This window comes from Strongylocentrotus purpuratus, unplaced genomic scaffold (assembly GCF_000002235.5).
Source record: "Strongylocentrotus purpuratus isolate Spur 01 unplaced genomic scaffold, Spur_5.0 spur5_scaffold_3, whole genome shotgun sequence".
In the NCBI taxonomy this organism is placed as follows: domain Eukaryota; kingdom Metazoa; phylum Echinodermata; class Echinoidea; order Camarodonta; family Strongylocentrotidae; genus Strongylocentrotus; species Strongylocentrotus purpuratus.
Window position 1 is genome coordinate 20,515,554 of NW_022145609.1, and position 20,088 is coordinate 20,535,641.

At 36.7% G+C, this 20,088-nt stretch overlaps 1 protein-coding gene across 4 annotated transcripts in view; it reads left to right on the top strand.

Annotated features, from left to right (window-relative positions):
• The window catches only part of LOC763527 (disabled homolog 1), a 64,821-nt gene extending 44,995 nt beyond the window's left edge, over positions 1–19,826 (top strand). For 2 of the 4 annotated variants that reach the window (XM_030996034.1, XM_030996035.1), the window contains 3 exons: positions 11,016–11,192; positions 11,891–13,930; positions 15,991–19,826. In XM_030996034.1, coding sequence (XP_030851894.1) covers positions 11,016–11,192; positions 11,891–13,903 — 2,190 coding nt within the window. In that variant the 3' untranslated portion in view covers positions 13,904–13,930; positions 15,991–19,826. The remainder of the gene's footprint in view (positions 1–11,015; positions 11,193–11,890; positions 13,931–15,990) is intronic. The other 2 variants (XM_030996036.1, XM_030996037.1) reach the window with 2 other exon arrangements.
• The last annotated feature ends 262 nt before the right edge of the window (positions 19,827–20,088 follow it).

Here is a 20,088-nt window from a genome sequence, read left to right on the forward strand (position 1 = left end):
GATCTAGTTTTACAAGGTGAATAAAATGTGACACATCCAAACAAAAAACCGCAAAGGACACGAACATCCCAGAAGTATCTGTATACTGTCTGCACTCTGCAGTATATTCTTGACAAGGGTACATGCAGTCAGTTAACAACTAAATTATTCCTACCCTTACCAAGCTTTGGAACTTTTAAAGAAATGTGGAAAATTGATTTGAACCGATTGACATTTCCTGAGATAGACATGTATGTAAATTTTAAAGCTTACATAATAATACTAATAGCTTACATTTATAATGCGCCTAATACTTTGTTTCTAGGCGCAGTACATATTATTACCCCGGTCATCGGATTCAGGCTTATCCGCACACAATGTATTCACATTCTCCACTCCCTGGGGAGCATTCTGGCCAGTTGCCATTTTACATCTAAAAGTCTTCCCCTTCAGGTTTTTAGCGAATTGATTGAGATTCAACAACTCACTCAAGCTTACTTAGGCCCTGATAGAAATTTTTAAATCTTTAATCTTTCTATGACCACTTTTCAATTAATAGTACCAATGTTCTTGTAAAGATAATGAAATATTTGATGAATTCACTATTCATTTACTAGAGAATATGACTAGAAAGCCTATTTGTTTGAATGTAAATCTTACATTTAGCCCCCCCCCCCCTCCCATTATGCTACATATCCATCCAATCCAATCCGATCCAATCTAGGTATTTATAAAGCACCAATATCTACATGTAGTTGCCTAATCAAAGGCACTGTTAAGACTGAAAAACTACCAAAAATGTTGGTTCATGATTCTAACTGGAAAAGACAAAAAAGGCAGTGACTAATTGTAAGTAACCTAAAATAGGTATGTCTTTAGTTGAGTTCTGAAAGTGGATAACTGGTGACAAGAGCGAAGGATTTTGGGAAGACCATTCCACAATCTTGATGCACAGGCAGTAAATGATCGAAATACGAGGGGGATAAATCACCTTTTCTTTCTACTATACGATGCATTTGTCATCCTTCTATATAAAGAAGGAGATAACATCTAGCCAGGACTCCGTTGGGGTAGCCTCTTTCGGACAAGCTTCCTTTGGCCATTTTTAGCCTGGAAGAGGTATCATTTTTTATGGGGCATATGTTAAAAATCAGGTAGTCATATAAGGCCCGTCCTCATCAGCTCGAGTTTGCCAAATAACCTGCTATTTTCAGACTCGGGATGTTATCCAGAAGCTCAAAATTGTGTCTTCACCAGACCGATACACTCATAATATTACTATTTCTCAAATAGTGGGATATTTTGGAAACAAGACCAAGACTTCTCTGGATATTTTCTCGACCAAATATCCCGCTACTTGCAACTGCGGGCTGATGAAAATGCAAATTAACTGGTTAATTTGCGATCGAGATAGTTGAGATAGCTGCTTATTTGGCAAACTCGAGCTGATGAGAACAGGCCTTTTGAGCCATTTTTAGCCTGGAAGAGGATTTATTTTTTATGGGGCATATATGTTAAAAATCAGGTAGTCCTAGATCCTTGTCTGTTGATACTAATCTTAGATGACAACTTGGTCGTGGGGACAAGGCCAGTCCATATGGTAAATGTATATTTCCCAGTGCTAAACTCAGAAGTTGGCCCTATTTGTATTAGTTGACATATTAGTAGGTCTAATTTATGAGAATGATAGGTAGACTTATGTATGGTGATGTTCATATCAGCTTTTCTTATGTATGATTTTGATAAATGCACTTGTAGGAAAAAAATTTGCATTGATATAAATTAATGTGAAGATGAGTTTTGATTGAAGTTAAATTTGACAAATGAACACCATAATTTAAGGAGTAGTAGTAATAGTACAATGTGCGTGTTGTATCAATAGCCTCTTGAATGAAGTATTGTACAATAACGATACTGTGATTATTTGCTCTATATGAAATGGAAATATATTACAGTAGAAAACATTTAGGTGGGATTACCCTGGTATAGTATTGCACAAAGATCCTAGTAGAACTTAACTCTAAGTTGGACTTAAAAGTTATGGAGAGCCATTTGTAACCTTAATATGAAATATATTCAAAAGCAGAAATTCAAGTTTTATAGACTTTTCCATAAACTCCACATCAAGAACATGAAATCTCCTTGACAATAGAAAATATGAATGATTTGAATCAACATTTTATGCCTTTAAGAATAACTTTTACAAAATATTTTCATAGATGCTAACTGCTTTCCATAATTGTTAAGTCCAACTTAGAGATAAGTTCAACTTCGGATCTTTGTGATAGTAAATGCTGGAATTTCTGGAATTTATTCCTTTAAATGCATTATGCCTTGATAAATGTTGCCAAAGTTTGCGTTGGGGCAGTCATTTCTAAATGGGTAATTCCATGAATTAGGGACCCACTCTGTGACATTTTTGGTGTCCCTGTTATGTAAGGATCTACACGTATTTGTGGCTCTGAGTAACGACTTAAATAGTGGAGTGAGATCGTAAAGTGATTTCCAAGCTTAATACCTAGAATCACTTAACAATCATACTCCACTATTTAAGTCTTTTCTCAGAGCCACAAATATGTGTGGGTTCCTAATGTAACAGGAACACCAAAAACGTCACAAAGTGGGTCACTAATTTATGGAGTTGCCCAAATAAATGTGAATCAAGAGACTTTGTTTTACATGTAACATGCTCATGATGTTGAATATCGTCATTCAAATTAAAAAAATCTTAATGATGTTAATGCTTTATTTCAAACACCTCCAAGCTAGACAATGCAGCATCCTACCCTACAAGGGATTAGGGATATCCCCTTTAGAGGGGCGTAGATCCCCCCCTAACGCACCTGCTCCTTGCCCCCTCCCGTACCCTTACCGGATCAGAAAGTGTCCATATTAATGTCGACAGCGCTAATTGAGGGTAATTGACGGTGACAGGCTGGAGGAAGAGGAGTGTAGGAGTAGAAGGATGGGAAGGTCATACCGGGTCGCGAAGCAGGGGCTGAAGGGGGTGTTCAATAGGGTTGAAGACAATACCGGTAACTTTCGTAAAGTTGCGATTGTGAGGGGTGATCGTCGGAGAGACAACATTCTTTCATGTTAATATAATCAGGAAAAGCCCTAAGATGTTTATAACTCTGCATTTGAATATTAGGCTACCACTATTTGTATAGGCCATAGATCTATACGATAAATAATTATTTTTTTCTGTAGTCTGAACATCATATGATGAAAAATCGCATAACCAAACGCCACTTTGAGCGTCGTTTTGAACTAAAACTTGATAAAGAATCAGAATCCCGCTTTAGTCTGAACTTCATATCATACAAATATTGTTTAACTGGGAGGGGCTTATCTTGAACAGGCACCGATGATTGGTCAGCTGTCATGTCAATTGACCGCTTCAAAATTTGTTTCTTTACATAACGTTTCGATATACGATTTTGTTTCCAGTCTGTACGCTTTATACAGCGTTTCTTTATACAAGTTTTGTATAAACTTCCTGTAGTCTGACAAGCCTATTAGGCCTATTTCCATACAGCAATACCTTACTGCAAGGAGGATGTCATTTTATGGCTAAAGGGGATGATTATTAGTGAGAAGACAATTACTGTGTCGTAATGTTGCAATTGTTGGGAAAAAGGCGTTCGTTTGGGCCCACTTCTATAGTTTTACTGTAGTTGGCGTGGTTTTAGGCAAGAGGAATGTTATTAAGGGAAGACATTTTTCTGTAGTGCAGTGCTGTTGTTTTAGAATGGGGTTCTGGGGGTTGGAGGGGTGTTTGGTAGAGTTAAGAAAGAAACTTTCACGACACTGCCATTGTGCATTTCATAAAACACTCTAAAAGGTTACCTTTAAAATAGATTAAATAAAATATCTTCTGCATACCTTGGCATATCTCTGTGCCCCTGAGTTAAGACAGAAAAGATTGAGCAGACATCACTTACCGTCAGAGCTGCCTCCTTTGATTAATACTGAGCCAACATTTTAATCCAGTTCTCTGCTCTAGATCTCTACCCCAAGTCCCTGTAAGCCCCCTCTTCCCACTAGCTGTCAGTGTCAGCAGGATCTCATAGAAAAGGCAATTATGATGCTTTAATAATTTACATTAATTATATTATTAATACGTTGATAATCAAGATGATTTGATGTGTGCTTTGTGTGCAAATTAATTAATGGAGATAAGGAAACTTCTTCTTATGCCCCACTCTGCATTAGGCACCGCATATTCCCATGTTTTATTCTAAGTCTATAAAATGCAAGGATCTGGCTGCCGTTCATAGATGCTGGTGAAAGTACACGTATATTACCATATTCCAGTTTTGTGTGTTTAAAGCAAAATGTGGCATTTGAATTGTCTTCAAAATCTCACTTTTTGTGCATGTGAATCAGCCTTGCAAATACTGAAGGTTGGTTGATTTGTTTCTTTTACCCGACTGCTAAGAAAAAACATGTGTATGCTTGCAAGTAAGCAACCAGTGGACCTACAGCTTTTAGTCCTCTCAGAGGGACTTGGTAATGAGAATTAATGCCTTCCCAAATGGCACTCATGCATCAAATTGGTTTTGAACCCGGGACCTTCCGGTTAGGAGACCACTCTGCTCTACCACCGAGCCATCGCGCCTCGCTAAGTATGTTAGTACTCCTAAATGTGACAAGTCAATAACCTAGCATCCCTGATCAATCCTTTTCCTGTAGTTTAATGCTAACTAATCTTAAAACCTCATGAAGCAGATTAACGCTAAGTTACCCTGATCTTGTGAAGATTTTTGCGTGTCTGCAAATGTTTGAAATGCTTCAGCATCCTGGCTTTAGCTCAAAGAATGACATTTATTTTCTCTCAGTGAGCATTCTGTTTCAACATTCTAGACAAAATTCAAGATTTTCAAAGTTCTGATGTATGTAATCAATGTCATATTTTGTATTCTATTATATGAACAAGTAAAGATTATGACAACAACATCATGCTGTACCATTCATAGATTCTGACATTGTTACTAGTTTTGTGCATACAGCATATGATTTGTTTTAATATTAGAAAGAAATATAGACCGATGTTTATGTGTATTGCACACAGACTTTGAAGGCACCTTGAGTTGCACTGATCAGGACAGACTAAATGATAATTTGATGATTTAATCGAGACCACAGTTAATCAATCTCTTTATCCATGTGATTACTAAAAGCTTGCTAATTACTACTTTTCAACTGTTTTCTGAAATACTTCCAAGCCAGGACATGGTCCTTCCCAGGTTCATGAGTTAGCATAATGTTTGAATCATGCATTTCCTGACAAAATCTTCTAAAAACACTCTTTTCTCCCTACAAACAATTCCTGTTTTTCCTTTCGAACAAACAAAAGTGAAGTAAATTGATATCGATGTGACAGAGCAGACTCTTATTTTTCTTCCTTTTTGTAACGATAAGATCACAGTGGCAGGAAATTTGAACCGAATCTTTGAAAGACATATTCTCTGTCAGAGTTCCCCAGATATTACCTCAGAGTCAGATGGGCTCCATTAAAGGAACCATTTTCAAGTGAGCTACATAGTATGAAAGAAGTACAGTCAAACCTGCTTTAGTGACCACCTGTCTACAAAGGCCACATTTGTTGTTTCCCTTGAAAATGGTTTCTCATTGAATCATGTACTATTAAAGGAACCTGTCTACAAGGACCACCTGTCTACAAAGGCCACTTTTTGTGTTTCCCTTGGGCGGTCGCTATAGACAGGTTTGACTGGTACTTGCTTTATGTGTTGTTGGCCAGTGGGTAGGTCTTAAAGCTAAAGACCAGTAATGGTCATGTAATTGCATAGTGAAAGAAACGATCAGAAAAGGTTGAACATCTAGCATAGATGTACTGCAAGGTTCTGGAATCATCAAAATTATAAGAAATTTGGCCAAGTCTTCATAAAGTTAGAAGCACTGTACACAGAAAGATGTATATGGGACTACACACACATGCACGACACGTGCATTTGTATCCCTCAACAGTATATAGATATACTAATTTACCAAATATATCAATTAGTAGGCGGTTTCCCGTCAAATTTGTTATCGTCATGTAATATTCAAAACATATTCTTTCACATGATTGGTAATAAGAGCTTCCATTTCATTTTTTGAAATTGGGGCATTTCCAATACTGGTCTTTACCTTTAAACAAGTTTTTTTTTTAATTTAAAGACTTAAAAACATTGGAAAGTTTCAAGCAAAATGTACTTTGAATATCTTACAGTACATTAGATGATTAATTCTCCTCTTGTTTATCTGTTTATGTTGATGGTCATTTTCTGGACTACTTGAAGAAATAAAGTATATGCCATTAGATTAGGACCCAGTGGACTTACATTGTATGTTTAAAGTCCTATTCAAGGGACGTGGTAATTAAAAATAAGGATTTATGCCTTAAAAAAGGACATTAATGTATAAACAACCAGCCATAATTCTTATTTCAAGATATTGTTCAAAATTGTCTACAAATGTTAATTTCAGAGAAACTTTTTTGTTCTTTGTTGTCTTTTTGTTCTTTAAACTTAACATTTGAACTGATTTTATATTTATATCCTAAGAACAATTCAGCTGTACCTTTAACTTGCGGTCAGCACACTGCCTTTAATGATGTAACTATTGCTCGTCTAGACTGTATATGTGTGAAAATGAACTGCCGGTGCCAAGTTCAAGCTCATTAGATTGTTCTACGACTTCTCCCCAGTCCCCAGGCCCTGATATCATTTGGTTTCAAATCACCGGAGTCTTGACATAGTATAGCATTAGTCACTTTCAAAGGTTTTCTCATCTTTAACAAGTCCAGGTCATTTGGGTAATTGTCAGTCAGTATTGAATTACAGAAGGGAGTCACACTTTTCTGCTAGTTTCAAGAGTGTAAAAAAAACCCTGGGGATTTTGACCCAAAGAAGTACTTTTTACTTTTTTTTCTTTCTTTTTATTTCTTTAAATTGTTGTTGCAAGTAGTTAATTTCTACAATTTATACCATGTTCACATGCATAATTTGTGTAGCACACAGACGAATAATTCTTGGACAATTTTTTTTTTCTTGGAATAGTTTTTTTCCAGGGGGTGGGGGGGGGGGGGTGGGCTTGGGGTCCTTTCATTTATTTTCTACATATGCCTTTCAAAAACTGTGGATGGGGCTTGAAGATATTCAGGGGGGTTGCTTAAGCCCACCCCCCCCCCCAAAAAAAAAAAAAAAAAAAAAAAAAAAAATTAATAATAAAAATAAATTAAAAATAAAGAAAAAAGAAAGAAAGAAAAACCACTCTAGAACCACTCTTGACTGTATGATGCAGTTTATTGACTGTTGTTTTTCAGAAATATAGAAATGAGAAAGAAATCTCATCATCTTATCATTGCTGATTTCTTTGTCAAGAGCTTCATCTAAATTCCAGATCATATTGTTTATACTGTCATTTTGTCATTACTTTGATATCTGTGTAAAGTTGACAAGTGTGAATAAAATATAAGGAATGTTCAAATGCAAAATGTGGAATCAAGCTGGTGCCCCTGAAATTTCATATATCTTCTCTCAATCATCAATAGACCACTTCATAATGTAATTTAATTGAAAGCATACATCTTTGTGAAGTGCCTCAATACAAACTTTACAAAGTATTTTAATCACATAAATAATCATATTCCAATAGTCGGAATGCAGACTGCATATATTAGGTGTTGTAGGTAGGGCAAGCCATAATGTTTGTCCTACATAGCAACAACAAATACTGTATGCAATTTGCATTCTGAGTATTATTTGTAACCGGTGAATGAAATAATTTGTATCGAGGCACTTTACAAAAAGAAAGACGTATGCCTTCAATTTGGTTACATTACAAAAATATCCAATTGGAGAGACTCTTTAAAAAATATTCAACCTGTGTTTGATTATGTAAAAAGTTTTTCCTTACATTGGTTTGACGCAAAGCCAGGCTGAATTAATAACCATCCGGATTGTCCAGATGAAACTAGGAAGAGCTCGGCCAATCCAATTTCCTTCAAACTACATTTTACACTGCTGTGATGTCATTCTAGATTGGAAACACAACTATTTTTTCTGTCCCTTTCCTAAGCTTTTTAAAGCCCTTTAAAGGGCTTTATCAGTCACTAGAAAAAAAGGCTCAGTAATTAAAAAAAAACAACAACAACCTTTCTTGCTAGTTCTTTCAACTTTTTCAACTTTTAAAACTTTTTTCTAGCTACAGATTACAGAATAAGGGAAATAAACACTAATATCATTTGATCATCTGTTTGTTTAGAAAAGAGAGATCTCCCTGCAACTAACTGAAAGATAAATTATTTTAAAAGAAAATCATGTTTAGGGAAAATGCGATAGCATAAATCATCTAATTATTAAACATGATCATACCCTACGCTGACTCCACTTCTCCTTCTTTAATTAGATGAACTCTTCATGTTTTAATTTTGTTTCTCATTCCTATTTTACTACAAAATATGTGATTATAGATGTCAGATTTTTTCTTCTTCAAATCTGAACTAACACCAATGAGATTTAATAAATTAATGTGTATTGTGAAAATGATGAAGATCATTGATAATGATTGTGACGAATCTTCAGTTATGAGACGTAACTAATGGAGATCCTGAATGGAAACAAAGTTTCAAGAAGGAAGAGACAGATGCATAAATATAATTTTCTTGTAGGAATTCATTCAGAAAGCATTTCTGATTTCATTGTTCTTTTGTTTTTAACCCATTCCATATTCCAGTAATGTCTCATAACCCATTCGTAATGTCTCTTGCCAAGGATCGTCACAATTAGATGTGGTCCTACAACCTTAGTCATCTCTATGTGGATGTACATGTAGTTGATACAGGGTTTGTCGAGGTGGTGATCTGGTCACTGAATTGCAGGAAGTGATGCCGGCCAACTACTTCCTAGTAACACCTAAACTTTTGAAATGGATGAAAAGCAGTGTAGTCCACTGACGTAGCGTTGCATAAACATTTAGAGGAGGAGAGGGGGGAGTAGGAATTGGGGAACATTTGGGGGGAGGGCCAACTACTTTTTTTTAATAACATAAACTTATAGGATAGAATTTACATTTCATACGAGAAAGAATTGCTTCTCAAAGGCATTTTTCTTGAGGAAACAATTTGACTTTTCGATGATGGTTCGACGTAAGGGGCATCACATTTTTTACCTTGTTTCATGTGAGAAAGAATTGCTATTCATAGGCATTGTCTGAACACAGTTTTTCTTTAGGAAATAATTTGGCTTTTCAAATTTCAATAGAGTTTTGAGGTAAGGAGCATCACTTCTTAGCTTCTTTCATGTGAGAAACAATTGCCTTTCAAAGACCTTGTCTCTATACTTTTTCTTGAGGAAATACCCCCCTTCGAACATTTTTTCTTCTTTTATTGAGGATTGACGCAAGCAGGATCACTTTTTAGAAAGGTCCTCATGATGATTAAGTGGAGTGGAGAAGGTCACAGATGAATCACATTTATTAAAAGAGGTTTTCCATCTTGTCTGCATTTGATACATTAAAATCTGTCCTGGGTTGTAAATTGTTGTTGAAAAGGGTAACAACTGGGACATTCTATTTCCTGTGATGTTTAAAGGGATTGTGTCATCAAAATATTGTTTAGAAATATCACTTATTTTGAATTTTGAATCATAAGATGTTTGCTATACCTCTGGTGTCGGCCCACAATAAATTATAGGACTGAAAAGTCAGAATCTCTCCTTAAATGGTGACCAATTACCGGTACTACATTTCCTGTATGTTTGGGGTTTACACTTTATTGCTTATGTTCAGTTTGAAAAACATGTATGTTACTGAGATGATAAGTGATTTTTCAGTTTTTGAAAATCCTTTTCGTTCTCAAGGTTGAATAGCATTGATATTTGACAACTGAATTTGTGCAATAAATCTTATTTTCATATCAAAATGATTTATTCCACCCCAAAGTGACAATTTCTTGCTTGATCAAGTTGCTTTGTTCATACTTGTCCTTTAATTGGACGAGTATTCTGTTTTGACCTTGAGACGTAAGTTGATAATTTTTGTTTTAACTTGAATCGTTACCATTGGCGAGACTGGATCTGGGCGTATACCTGGATAGGAACAGTGGGATGCCACCCGATTATTGTTGGGCTGCTTCCTCTGTTAACTCATTAGATACCAAATCATTTAAGGTAGCATTGATCTCAAACCTGAGTATGCTCCCATTCAGTACTCAAATGCTTAAACGATCCACAAACATCGGAACACTGCAAACCATGGTGCATGTCTGAATGTTTGCAAGTTGAGTGTGGGACAATACAGCAGTCATTGAGTAGGAATGTTTTGTGGCTTTAAAGCACTGGGTTTGATCTTTTTGCTGAAGGAGATGTAACCGAGATACTACTTCTTGACGCATTGGTAAGAGTTGAGTAATCACAGCAGAAGTATAACCTTTTGGTCATTAAAGGGAGCAATTGCATTTGTGTAACACTAGTGGTAAAAACTTGTACTTACCGGTATACATTACTTTCAGAAAATTACCATGTAATTGAGAACTTTTCTATAGATAGGGTTTGAGTGTGTATATAGTCATTCAGATTTTCTTTGTAAAGATGTCTGAAGACTGTCAATTGAATGTCTGAATGTTTACTGCTTTTATTTTGTGATATTGTTTCCTCCTCTTTCTCTCCCAAAATGGATTTGAAATACCATTTCTTACAAATGAAGTCAAATTCTATATGTTTGAAGGATGTGAGCAATTTAATTCAGTGTGCTACAGTGTACAGTACCACTTGCGTGTATAACACATAGTGGTGTGCTTCTTCAAATTGTAATTTCCCATCGAGTAATGACAGCTTCTAAATACAATTTTGTTTATGTATGGTACCTCTACAATTTATTGCTTCCATACAATCAGTGCCTATATAATTAGATGAAGGCTCGTGCTGTCATGATAACAAATATTCTGTGAGCATCTTGGTGAGTGGCAATGCTAACGATTATCATATTCATGACAAGAATTTCCTTTTCTCTCTCTCTCTTCTGCTATGCAGGGCATTGACAACATGGAGGAGTTTGACCTTCATCCTCAGACTCCTACCAGTGCACAGGCCCAGCCCGATCTGTTTGCCACGCCCGGCTCCCCCGACCCCTTCGTTCTAGCGGGTCCTCCAGCAGCAGCTCCTCCAGCAGCAGCTGCATTTGGAGCCTCAGATCCTTTCAAAGTCCAGGTATGGGATTGATTGACTGTAGCAATGATGGTGGTGGTGGTGGGGGGGGGGGGGGGGGGGTGGTGGTGGTGGTGGTGGTGATGGTAGTGGTGGTGGTGGTGGTGGGGGTGGTGGTGATGGTGGTGGTGGTGGTGGTGGTGGTGGTGGTGGTGGTGGGTGTGGTGGTGGTGGTGGTGGTGGTGGTGGTGGTGGTGGTGGTGGTGGTGGTGGTGGTGGTGGTGGTGGTGGTGGTGGTGGTGGTGGTGGTGGTGGTGGTGGTGGTGGTGGTGGTGGTGGTGGTGGTGGTGGTGGTGGTGGTGGTGGTGGTGGTGGTGGTGGTGGTGGTGGGGTGGTGGTGGTGGTGGTGGTGGTGGTGGTGGTGGTGGTGGTGGTGGTGGTGGTGGTGGTGGTGGTAATGAGTCTTATGTTGATGGTGGTGCTGCTGCTGATGGTAGTGGATGTGGTGGTAAAGGTGGTAGTGGTGTTGGTGATGTTCATGTTAATGTTGGTGATAGTTGGACGTAGTGGCAGTGATGTTGGTGCTGGCGGTAGAGTATTGTGATAGTTATAGTATTGGTAATGATGGTAGCGATAATTTACCCCCCCCCCCCCCCCCCAAAAAAAAAAAAAATGTAAACGTTCAGAGCGTTATGGAAGAATTTAGTAATCTCATCTCTAATGCTCCTTTCTTTGTTCTACTTCTATTTTTTTTTAAACAGGCAACTCATTCACCTGCAGTAAACGGCGCTGCACCCCCTCCTGCAGCCACTAGTACCCCATCAAATGACCTCTTTGCAGAGTTCAAAGACACATTCACAGCTCCACCAGCTCAACAGGCAGTCCATGCCTTTGCAGGTATGTCCATGGGTCAGACGGCACCTAATCCCTTCGGGGGTATGCAGACCGCCCCTGCACCCTTTCAGGCCAACTTCGGTGGAATGGGTGGCATGCCAGCAGCATTTGGCGGTGCACCGGCAGCCTATGGAGGTGCACCAGCAGCCTTTGGAGGTGCTCCTGGAGCTTATGGTGCCCCTGCACGATTTGGGGCTCCCCCTGCGGCGCAGCAGCCTGCAGATCCCTTCGGCGGAAATGACATGTTTGGTGACATTGTGCTGAAGCCAGAAGCAACAGCAGCAGCTGCCCTCCTGAACAACACCCAGCCTGCCGGGTCGGATCCCTTCTCAGGCCTCGGAGCCCTGGGTTCTTCTTCCAAGGCAGATGCCCCGAAAAGCACCAAAGATATGTTCGCCAACTACAAGATAGGGAAGCCTGGTGAAGCACAGCCTGCACCTGAGATTAAGCTGACAGGAGGACCCAAGAGACCACCACCAGCCATCCCAACGAGTCCTCAAAGCAGTACGTGTCCAGCTGTTCTACCCCCATCTAGTCTTAAATTGATAAAGCCCCACTCCCAAGAGAAGGGGAATTTTGATATGCCCTCCCCCCAGGGGCCGCCCCCTCCTCTCCCTCCCGATGCCATTGACATCAAGAAACAGGATAAACCTGAGGTGCCAATTAATGCCCCTTTTGCCCCCAAACCTGAGCCAAACAAAGACCATGACTTAACCTTGCCCTCACCTACTAACTCACCTCCTCCCTTGCCTAATTATATGAATATTAATGACATCCATGCTAGCTTTCCACTCCCCGAAATCAACTTTGATAGTAACAGTCCTCCCCCGCCCCCACCTCCTCGCTCAAGACCAGGGCAGCTTAGACTGTCCAACTCCAATCCCCTTCCAGTTCCTCCAAGAAACAGGACAAGATCCTCCCAGTCGTCACCACCCCACAGCCCCCACTCAGAGACGGCGAGCATCAAATCGTGCGATGCTCGCTTCTTCTCCGCCCCTTCTCCCGACCCCAACCGAGTCTCGTCCCCTTCCATAGTGTCCACCTGTAGCGCTTTAAGTACCCTTGATGAGACTCAGGGCGAGGATAGCTCGTCAGGTATTACCAGTAACTCTGCTCCATCGCATTCTAACAGTATGAACAGCTTATCTAGTGTCTTTGATAGTAACAATGTATCCACTGACACATTTGATAATGAATCTAATACGGCTTCACCCTCGCCTAGTCCCATTGCTCCATCTTTGTGTCATGATAACTCCACCACTAGAGCTATCGACATTATACCATCTCATTTCACATTGTCAGCTTCTCAGCCCAAGAGGCCATGTTCCACCTCACAAGACTCTCTCTATAGCTCTGTCGAAACCCTCTCCCCTTCCTCCACACAATCTATGCATCCATCTTTCACAAGTAATCAAAATTCAAGTCACGACACGTTTACGTCCTCATCCCGCTTCATGTCATCGTCGACGACTGTATTCTCCACGTCGGCGCCGGTCATTCACGACTCCCTCATGGTCGGGAAGTCACGTTCACATCACTCGCTCTCGCCTCTCACGCTTCCGCAACTCCCAGTCCACGATGATCCATTTGCAGACGATCCATTCTCGCGCCATTCTCCATCTGTCAAGAAAACATTCGTGCTCAATTCATTCGCGGACTTCTCATCTTCCGTTTCCACCACCACCGACACCAAGAGTCTCTCGCAAAACTCTGAAAAAGTGTGGACATCTCATACAATCACGAACATGAATAATGACTTGCCGTCTGATGTTGTCGTCAATTCAGATCCCTTCGGTGGTGCTCCGGTTACCAATGGCAACAGTGGAAGCAGCAACCTATTTGGAAATCAATTTGATACCTTTGACTTCAGTACCAATTAATTGTCAACTCTATTCTTCAACTGTCAGGTAAGATTAAGCAGTCTATTTTTCTCTTCAAAGCCTCAATCATACTTATAAAATCAAGCATATTATTCTTCCTCGTCACACATGTTAATTTCTATCATAAATTGATATTATAGGGATACTCTTTTACTTAGTCATATACATGTATGCTTGACACTTTCAGCCAGTACAACATTGCTTCCATTCTTCACGCGATAGTGAAAGTGTGAAACACAACAAAATGATATTCTGAAAAGCAATCAATCATATAAATAATAACATTTATTCACAATATTTATATAATCTACAGATTTCTTTTAAAGTAACTCAGCATTTCCACATCGGCAAGTATAGATATATCTCCATGTCATTTACATTTTTACATGTATGTATGTGCATTTCTTTGAAGACCACTTTCATATATTTATTGTATATCCAAAGTATGAATATCTATTCTGTATTTAATCCGACAAATCAAGACATATGTCATTAATTTTTTTCTGATATAAAACCAAACCTTCTCATGAAATCACAATATCATATTAAAGGCGACATTCATTTCATCGCTAAGAGTTTAAGACACATATTTGTCATGTTACACATAGATAACCTTTTGTGTCACAAGTTATTTTTTTATCGGAATAGGTAAATCAAAACATCACATTCATACAGGTATAAGAGGCCAAAAGAAATCGTCACAATATACAATTTGGAGTCTTCATCATTGCCAATTTCCTTCTCTTAATGTACAAACTTTCTCTCTTGTTTTCTGAACTGCTATTTTGAACCATGTTTTGCATTTTTCTGTTTTCAAATTTGTATTGTGTTTCCTCAGAACCATTGCATGCTACCCTTGATTAAGCCCACGATTTATCAAAACTCCTTTTTAATAATCATGTGCATGATCTCATTAATTTTGTTCATAAACTATATTTAATAAAGCATTTGTTTTGCTATTTTATGCATGACTTGCAATTCCTCAGTTCCCCTCGCATAACTGCATTTTCCAAAGACAGGGAGATGTGAGTTATTTATTCTTTTCATTTTTATTTTGTTTGATTTATTATGATTTTCTTGAGTTTGTTGATTTTGTCTTCCGTGCAGATTTCAAAATGGATGCAGTCATAAGATTAAGAGAGAAAGTTTGTATATCCCTAAGAGGAATACACTCAACACATATTCCAATTAATATTTTTAAGAAAAGTTTTCTTTGCTTCTGAGATTGCTTCTTTCTAAATTAATTGATACAATCAAATTTAATCCATCTAAATTACAAGAGATATAGTACACTTTTTAGAGAATAAATCAAGATTTAACACCAAACATCTGCGAAAAATTACTATTGTTATATTTCAAACATATTTCAAAGCAATAGATAATCAACATTGGAAAAAATGTTCAATAAATATTTGTGTCACATTTTCTTGTCAATTTTCAGTGAGAATGAACGTGGCAAGTTACACCTTCAATTATATTATAAGAGAAATTAAACAGAAATATTAATAAATGTTGTCTGTAATGTTTTTAAACAAGTTAGACAGATGATAACATGTATATTTTTTTTAAATATTTGGTAGAATTTTTTTATAAATTGTGATTGAATGCAGAGTTTTTGTTTGCAATGGTTCCATAAAATAATAAAAAAGTTTCTGACAAAATTCAACAACACACATGACTTGTTCACATCACATAATTTGATAATAGGTAGTCCGAAGTGGCAATACAAATGATATGTAGAGAAATGAACTGTTGCTTTATAAATACAGGTATATAGAAAGTAAAAAAGAATTTGATAATGTGGATTTCTGATATGACTTAGGTAGATATTTATTTTCATTGACCATTAAACATGTCAAGTCCTGGGCTTTTTTAAATATTATGTTCTCCTTTTCTTTCTTTGTTGTCTTTGTTTAAATGTCTCTGTTCTTTTATTGCGGAAGTACCAGTAAAGTGATGTACCGGTACCAGCAACCATTTATTTATTTACATGATACAGTAATAGCACAGTGATGAGCTATCACTTACGATTTTTTTTCTCTCTCTCTCTCTCTCTCTCTTTTCCTCATTCTGATGTTCTCCCACAGCTATGATTCTGAACTAGCCAATCACAGTGCTCGTTCACCATCAACCAGCCAATCACAGTCCTCGCTCACTCACCATCAACCGGTCAGCCAATAGCCAGCAAGCTTCTTGTCGCAGTCTCTTCGTCTTCCTTCAGATAATTTTTGACACCAGTATGAAAACATTCCTGACATCAACGATGATGAAATTTTTTACATGACACATGCTCGATCATCGGCTTAATAAAGCTGGTATATGTCTTTGGAAATAAATTGTACAGTAGATATATACATGTATTGTGCTTGTGATGTGAAACGTATTCAATCAATGATATTCCTGTATGACTGTAAGGACTTTATGGTCATTATGATGTAACAATTATATAGTTAATTTGTTATAATGCATACAGACTTTGATATATATATATATATATATATATTTTTTTTTTTGGGGGGGGGGGTACATATAGTATGAACCATGAATGCAACAGCGAAAGTATTGTTTTGGAGCCTAATTTGACATGAATAGGATGAAACACATATCATATTCAAACATATTATCCACATTACCCCATAAAGCATTGTGTTTTGGGGAACGCTCGGGGAAACAAATTCTGCATGGCGGATTGCCCAACTATTTTTGTTTGAGTTTCCCTTACAATTAGGGCATTTCCCGACATGAAATTTTGCTCGACCAAAATGAAAGCTAGGCTATTCCCTTTCAGCTTCACGTTAATCTTCCAAGTTTTATAATACACGTACATACCACTGTTATGCAAGATACATGTACATACATGTACATAATTTGTTTTCACAAACACTGGTTGTTTGTGGGTACAAGCAAACCATACAAGCAATATCAGATTAACAGTATTTCAGCTACATGTATTGAAAATTTCCTCATTTTTTAGTTAATTGTCTTTAGAATGAAGACAAATATTCAGTATTTAAGATAACCTATCTCTCTTTATTATGCAAGAATATAAATTACTTGTGTCAATCTTTGAGTCCATCCATCAAGCACTTCTTTTTTTCCTTTAAAAAAAATGTGCATGGCACCATTGCTATATTAGCAATCTACATATACAGATTTATTTGTAATAACTAATGCTACAACTATTTTGTTATCTGATAACTTTCATTGTTTTTTGCCAATAAATATTACAATGTCTTGCCTGTCTGGAAAACAATATATGTCACAAAAACTCAACATCTATTATCATGTGAAATGTAGTAGTACATTGAAGAATAGTTCTGTGATGTAAACTCTAGAAACATATCAACTCATTTTGCAATGTATGGCCTTTATTTTGCCATTGCTCTTGATACTTTTGGGGCGAATTTTACTCAACAAATTATTGTGTATTGACGATACCACTTTGCAGTATTTTGATGCAATATTTTCTTCCAATTGCAACACTTTTATACAAACATATGGGAATCGATATGCTTGGAGTTCTTGTTGTGAGGACTACACACTGAGTTTCACAGTATTTACTACATGTAGTTTTTAGGTAATGCTTCCGTAAGTTGTCGGTCTGTGCCTGGTGTATCATTCTTTCAGCTGTGCACTTTTTTTGAGATTGAATTCTTATAATATCGATCGGCAAAGTTTGTTTCTTTCATTTTTTCAACTTTTTTTGTATAGTGCATGAATGCAAGAAAGTAAATAATTCAAATATATCCTTTATTTCAGTACCATGAATAAACTTTTGTTTGCAAACAGAGTATAACGTGAAAGGGAATGTGTCACACGGACTTGTAATATGAAGTCTAATACTTTCGGGGAGCCTGCCTCTTCAATTTGAGTGCTGTATCAATGCTACTGATCGTATCAAGATCATGAAGTACATGTAGTCTATTGGGAGCCAGTGGGATGGTAATTTCGGTACTCTCAACAAAGTTTTGGTACTCTTTGAAGATAAATATTGTGGAATAGCTACTGCAGGTGCTATTGTAATCGTTACTGTCTTTTTTTCTACAGATGTTTATATGAAATTGTATGAATATGTTTAATCGTGATGGACAACTCATGAGAAGTATAACTACTGATGAGAATAATGTGGTAATATGCTTGCCAGAACTTACAGCAAACAAAGTAACTTTCTTCCTTTTCATTCAATGCCTGTATTTTTTTTTTTAATAATGTTATTATACAACTTTCACATTTTCATTTTGTCTTCCAATTAAGTCTTTTTTTTTAAATGATTCTTTCTTTTGATTGTACAATGTACATATATAAACATTCCTTATCTTTTGATCATACACATGTAGATAGTGTAGCCTTATAGTTAGTGTTTACAAAATTGTTTATATGATTATGATTGTCTTTGTGTTGTATAATTGTGTACAAGTGATGTTCACTACATGTATTCATGTAATTCCAGAGCAGAGACCTAATTTTCTACAAGGCAAACAACCTTCATCAAAACATATATCTCTTAACTCTTCCTTTCAACTGTGATTGAAATTTTCTTACAGATATATTCAAAATATTATACTCCTTTGTTGACAAGTACTTGAGTGTGCATGGAAGAGAGTGCAACAATTTTTTTTTTTCCTGAATTGAATTTTAAAAAACGTTTCCAATACTAGGATGGATTTATGCTAGGATGGTGAAAGCTTTGCTTGAAACATTTTTATATGCAAGCTTATACTTTGTTTGGACAGGTACCAGGTATGCAGATATGGGTATTGATGACTAAAACAGAATTAAATTAAACTTTAATACTGTTGTATATGATATATCGCTTTAGTTTGTCATAGGATATTGGGCGAGGGGAATGAAATCTTATCATCACAAGTGTTTTTGCAGATCAGTGACTCTTTACACTTTGATTCAAGAGACATTTCAATTTGTATCATGTTACATCTTTTCTCTTTGGCTATATAACTTCATCAGACTATTAATGAGGAAAGGTATTCTCAGATAGAGGGCTGTACTTTTTCAAACTTTTTTGTTCGAGGCAATGCACTTATTTGGTATGAGGAGAACATGGCTTCAAAAATATTTTGAAAAAACCCCAAAACATTGATACTTTATATTATATGTTTCCTGAAGATACTAGTTCCGAATCACATTACTCTGTTTTTCCACCATTTTTCTTATTTAATTCAATTATCATTTTGTTATTTTTCTATTCAAATGTATTTCATAGATGGTGACGGCGATTATTTTTTTCTCAATTTCTACTAGTGAAGTTTTCATCTGGGATGTTTTTCTTCTATCTCTACGACGACATCGGCAAATTTATCTTTGCGATTTTCAAAGCTTATGATTAATATTTTGTTATTGTTTCTTTATATCATGTTTCTTTATATCAGATTTTCTTTTCAATAGAAAATGATGTCTTCCAAACGATGAGAGGCAAAACATCAAGTAAAATTGAAATCACCGCAAAAATTTGATCAAAATAGATTCTTTCAGCTCATTTTAAAGTTAAACTGGATATTTTTATAGCATCAATTGATAGGAATAAATAATCAGGTGAATCTATTCAAGATATGAATGATTTTTTTTTTTACAGAAGTTTTGATCATGGTTATCTTTGAACCATATGAGCATTCAATCAAAAGAAATCTGATTCAGTTGGGTAATCAGAAAATTTCGATAAAATTTCTATTCTTTTGGGGATTTCTAAAACACTATTTCTAGATTCAACGATGCAGTATTTCAATATACATGTGATGCTTTGCCCGTGTGATTTGTTGATTCTTGCCAAAGTATTATTGAGCAAATCATTTCATTACTTATGTCTTTTTTTATTACTAGTAAGTAGAGCTCTTTTTTAATCATTGTGTAATGAGATAATCTCTTGATTTATACAAAGACTACATAAATATATTTACTTATCATCAAATATTGATGTGTGTTATGTGCCTTATTTGTGTATAATTTTGTGTCTATTTTTAGATGAAATTGTCTTAAGTGTACCAATCACCTAAAAATAATTAGCATATTGGTAGAATGTGTAAAATCAAACCTCAAAAACCTTCAGTAACCTTCACCTTGCTTTCTATGGGCTAGAGGATAAAGAGTATGAAGAAAATAGAAAAAAATAAAGAAAAATATAAAACCAAAGATATGGAACCTAAAGGAAGATATACCCATGCTCAAAACTG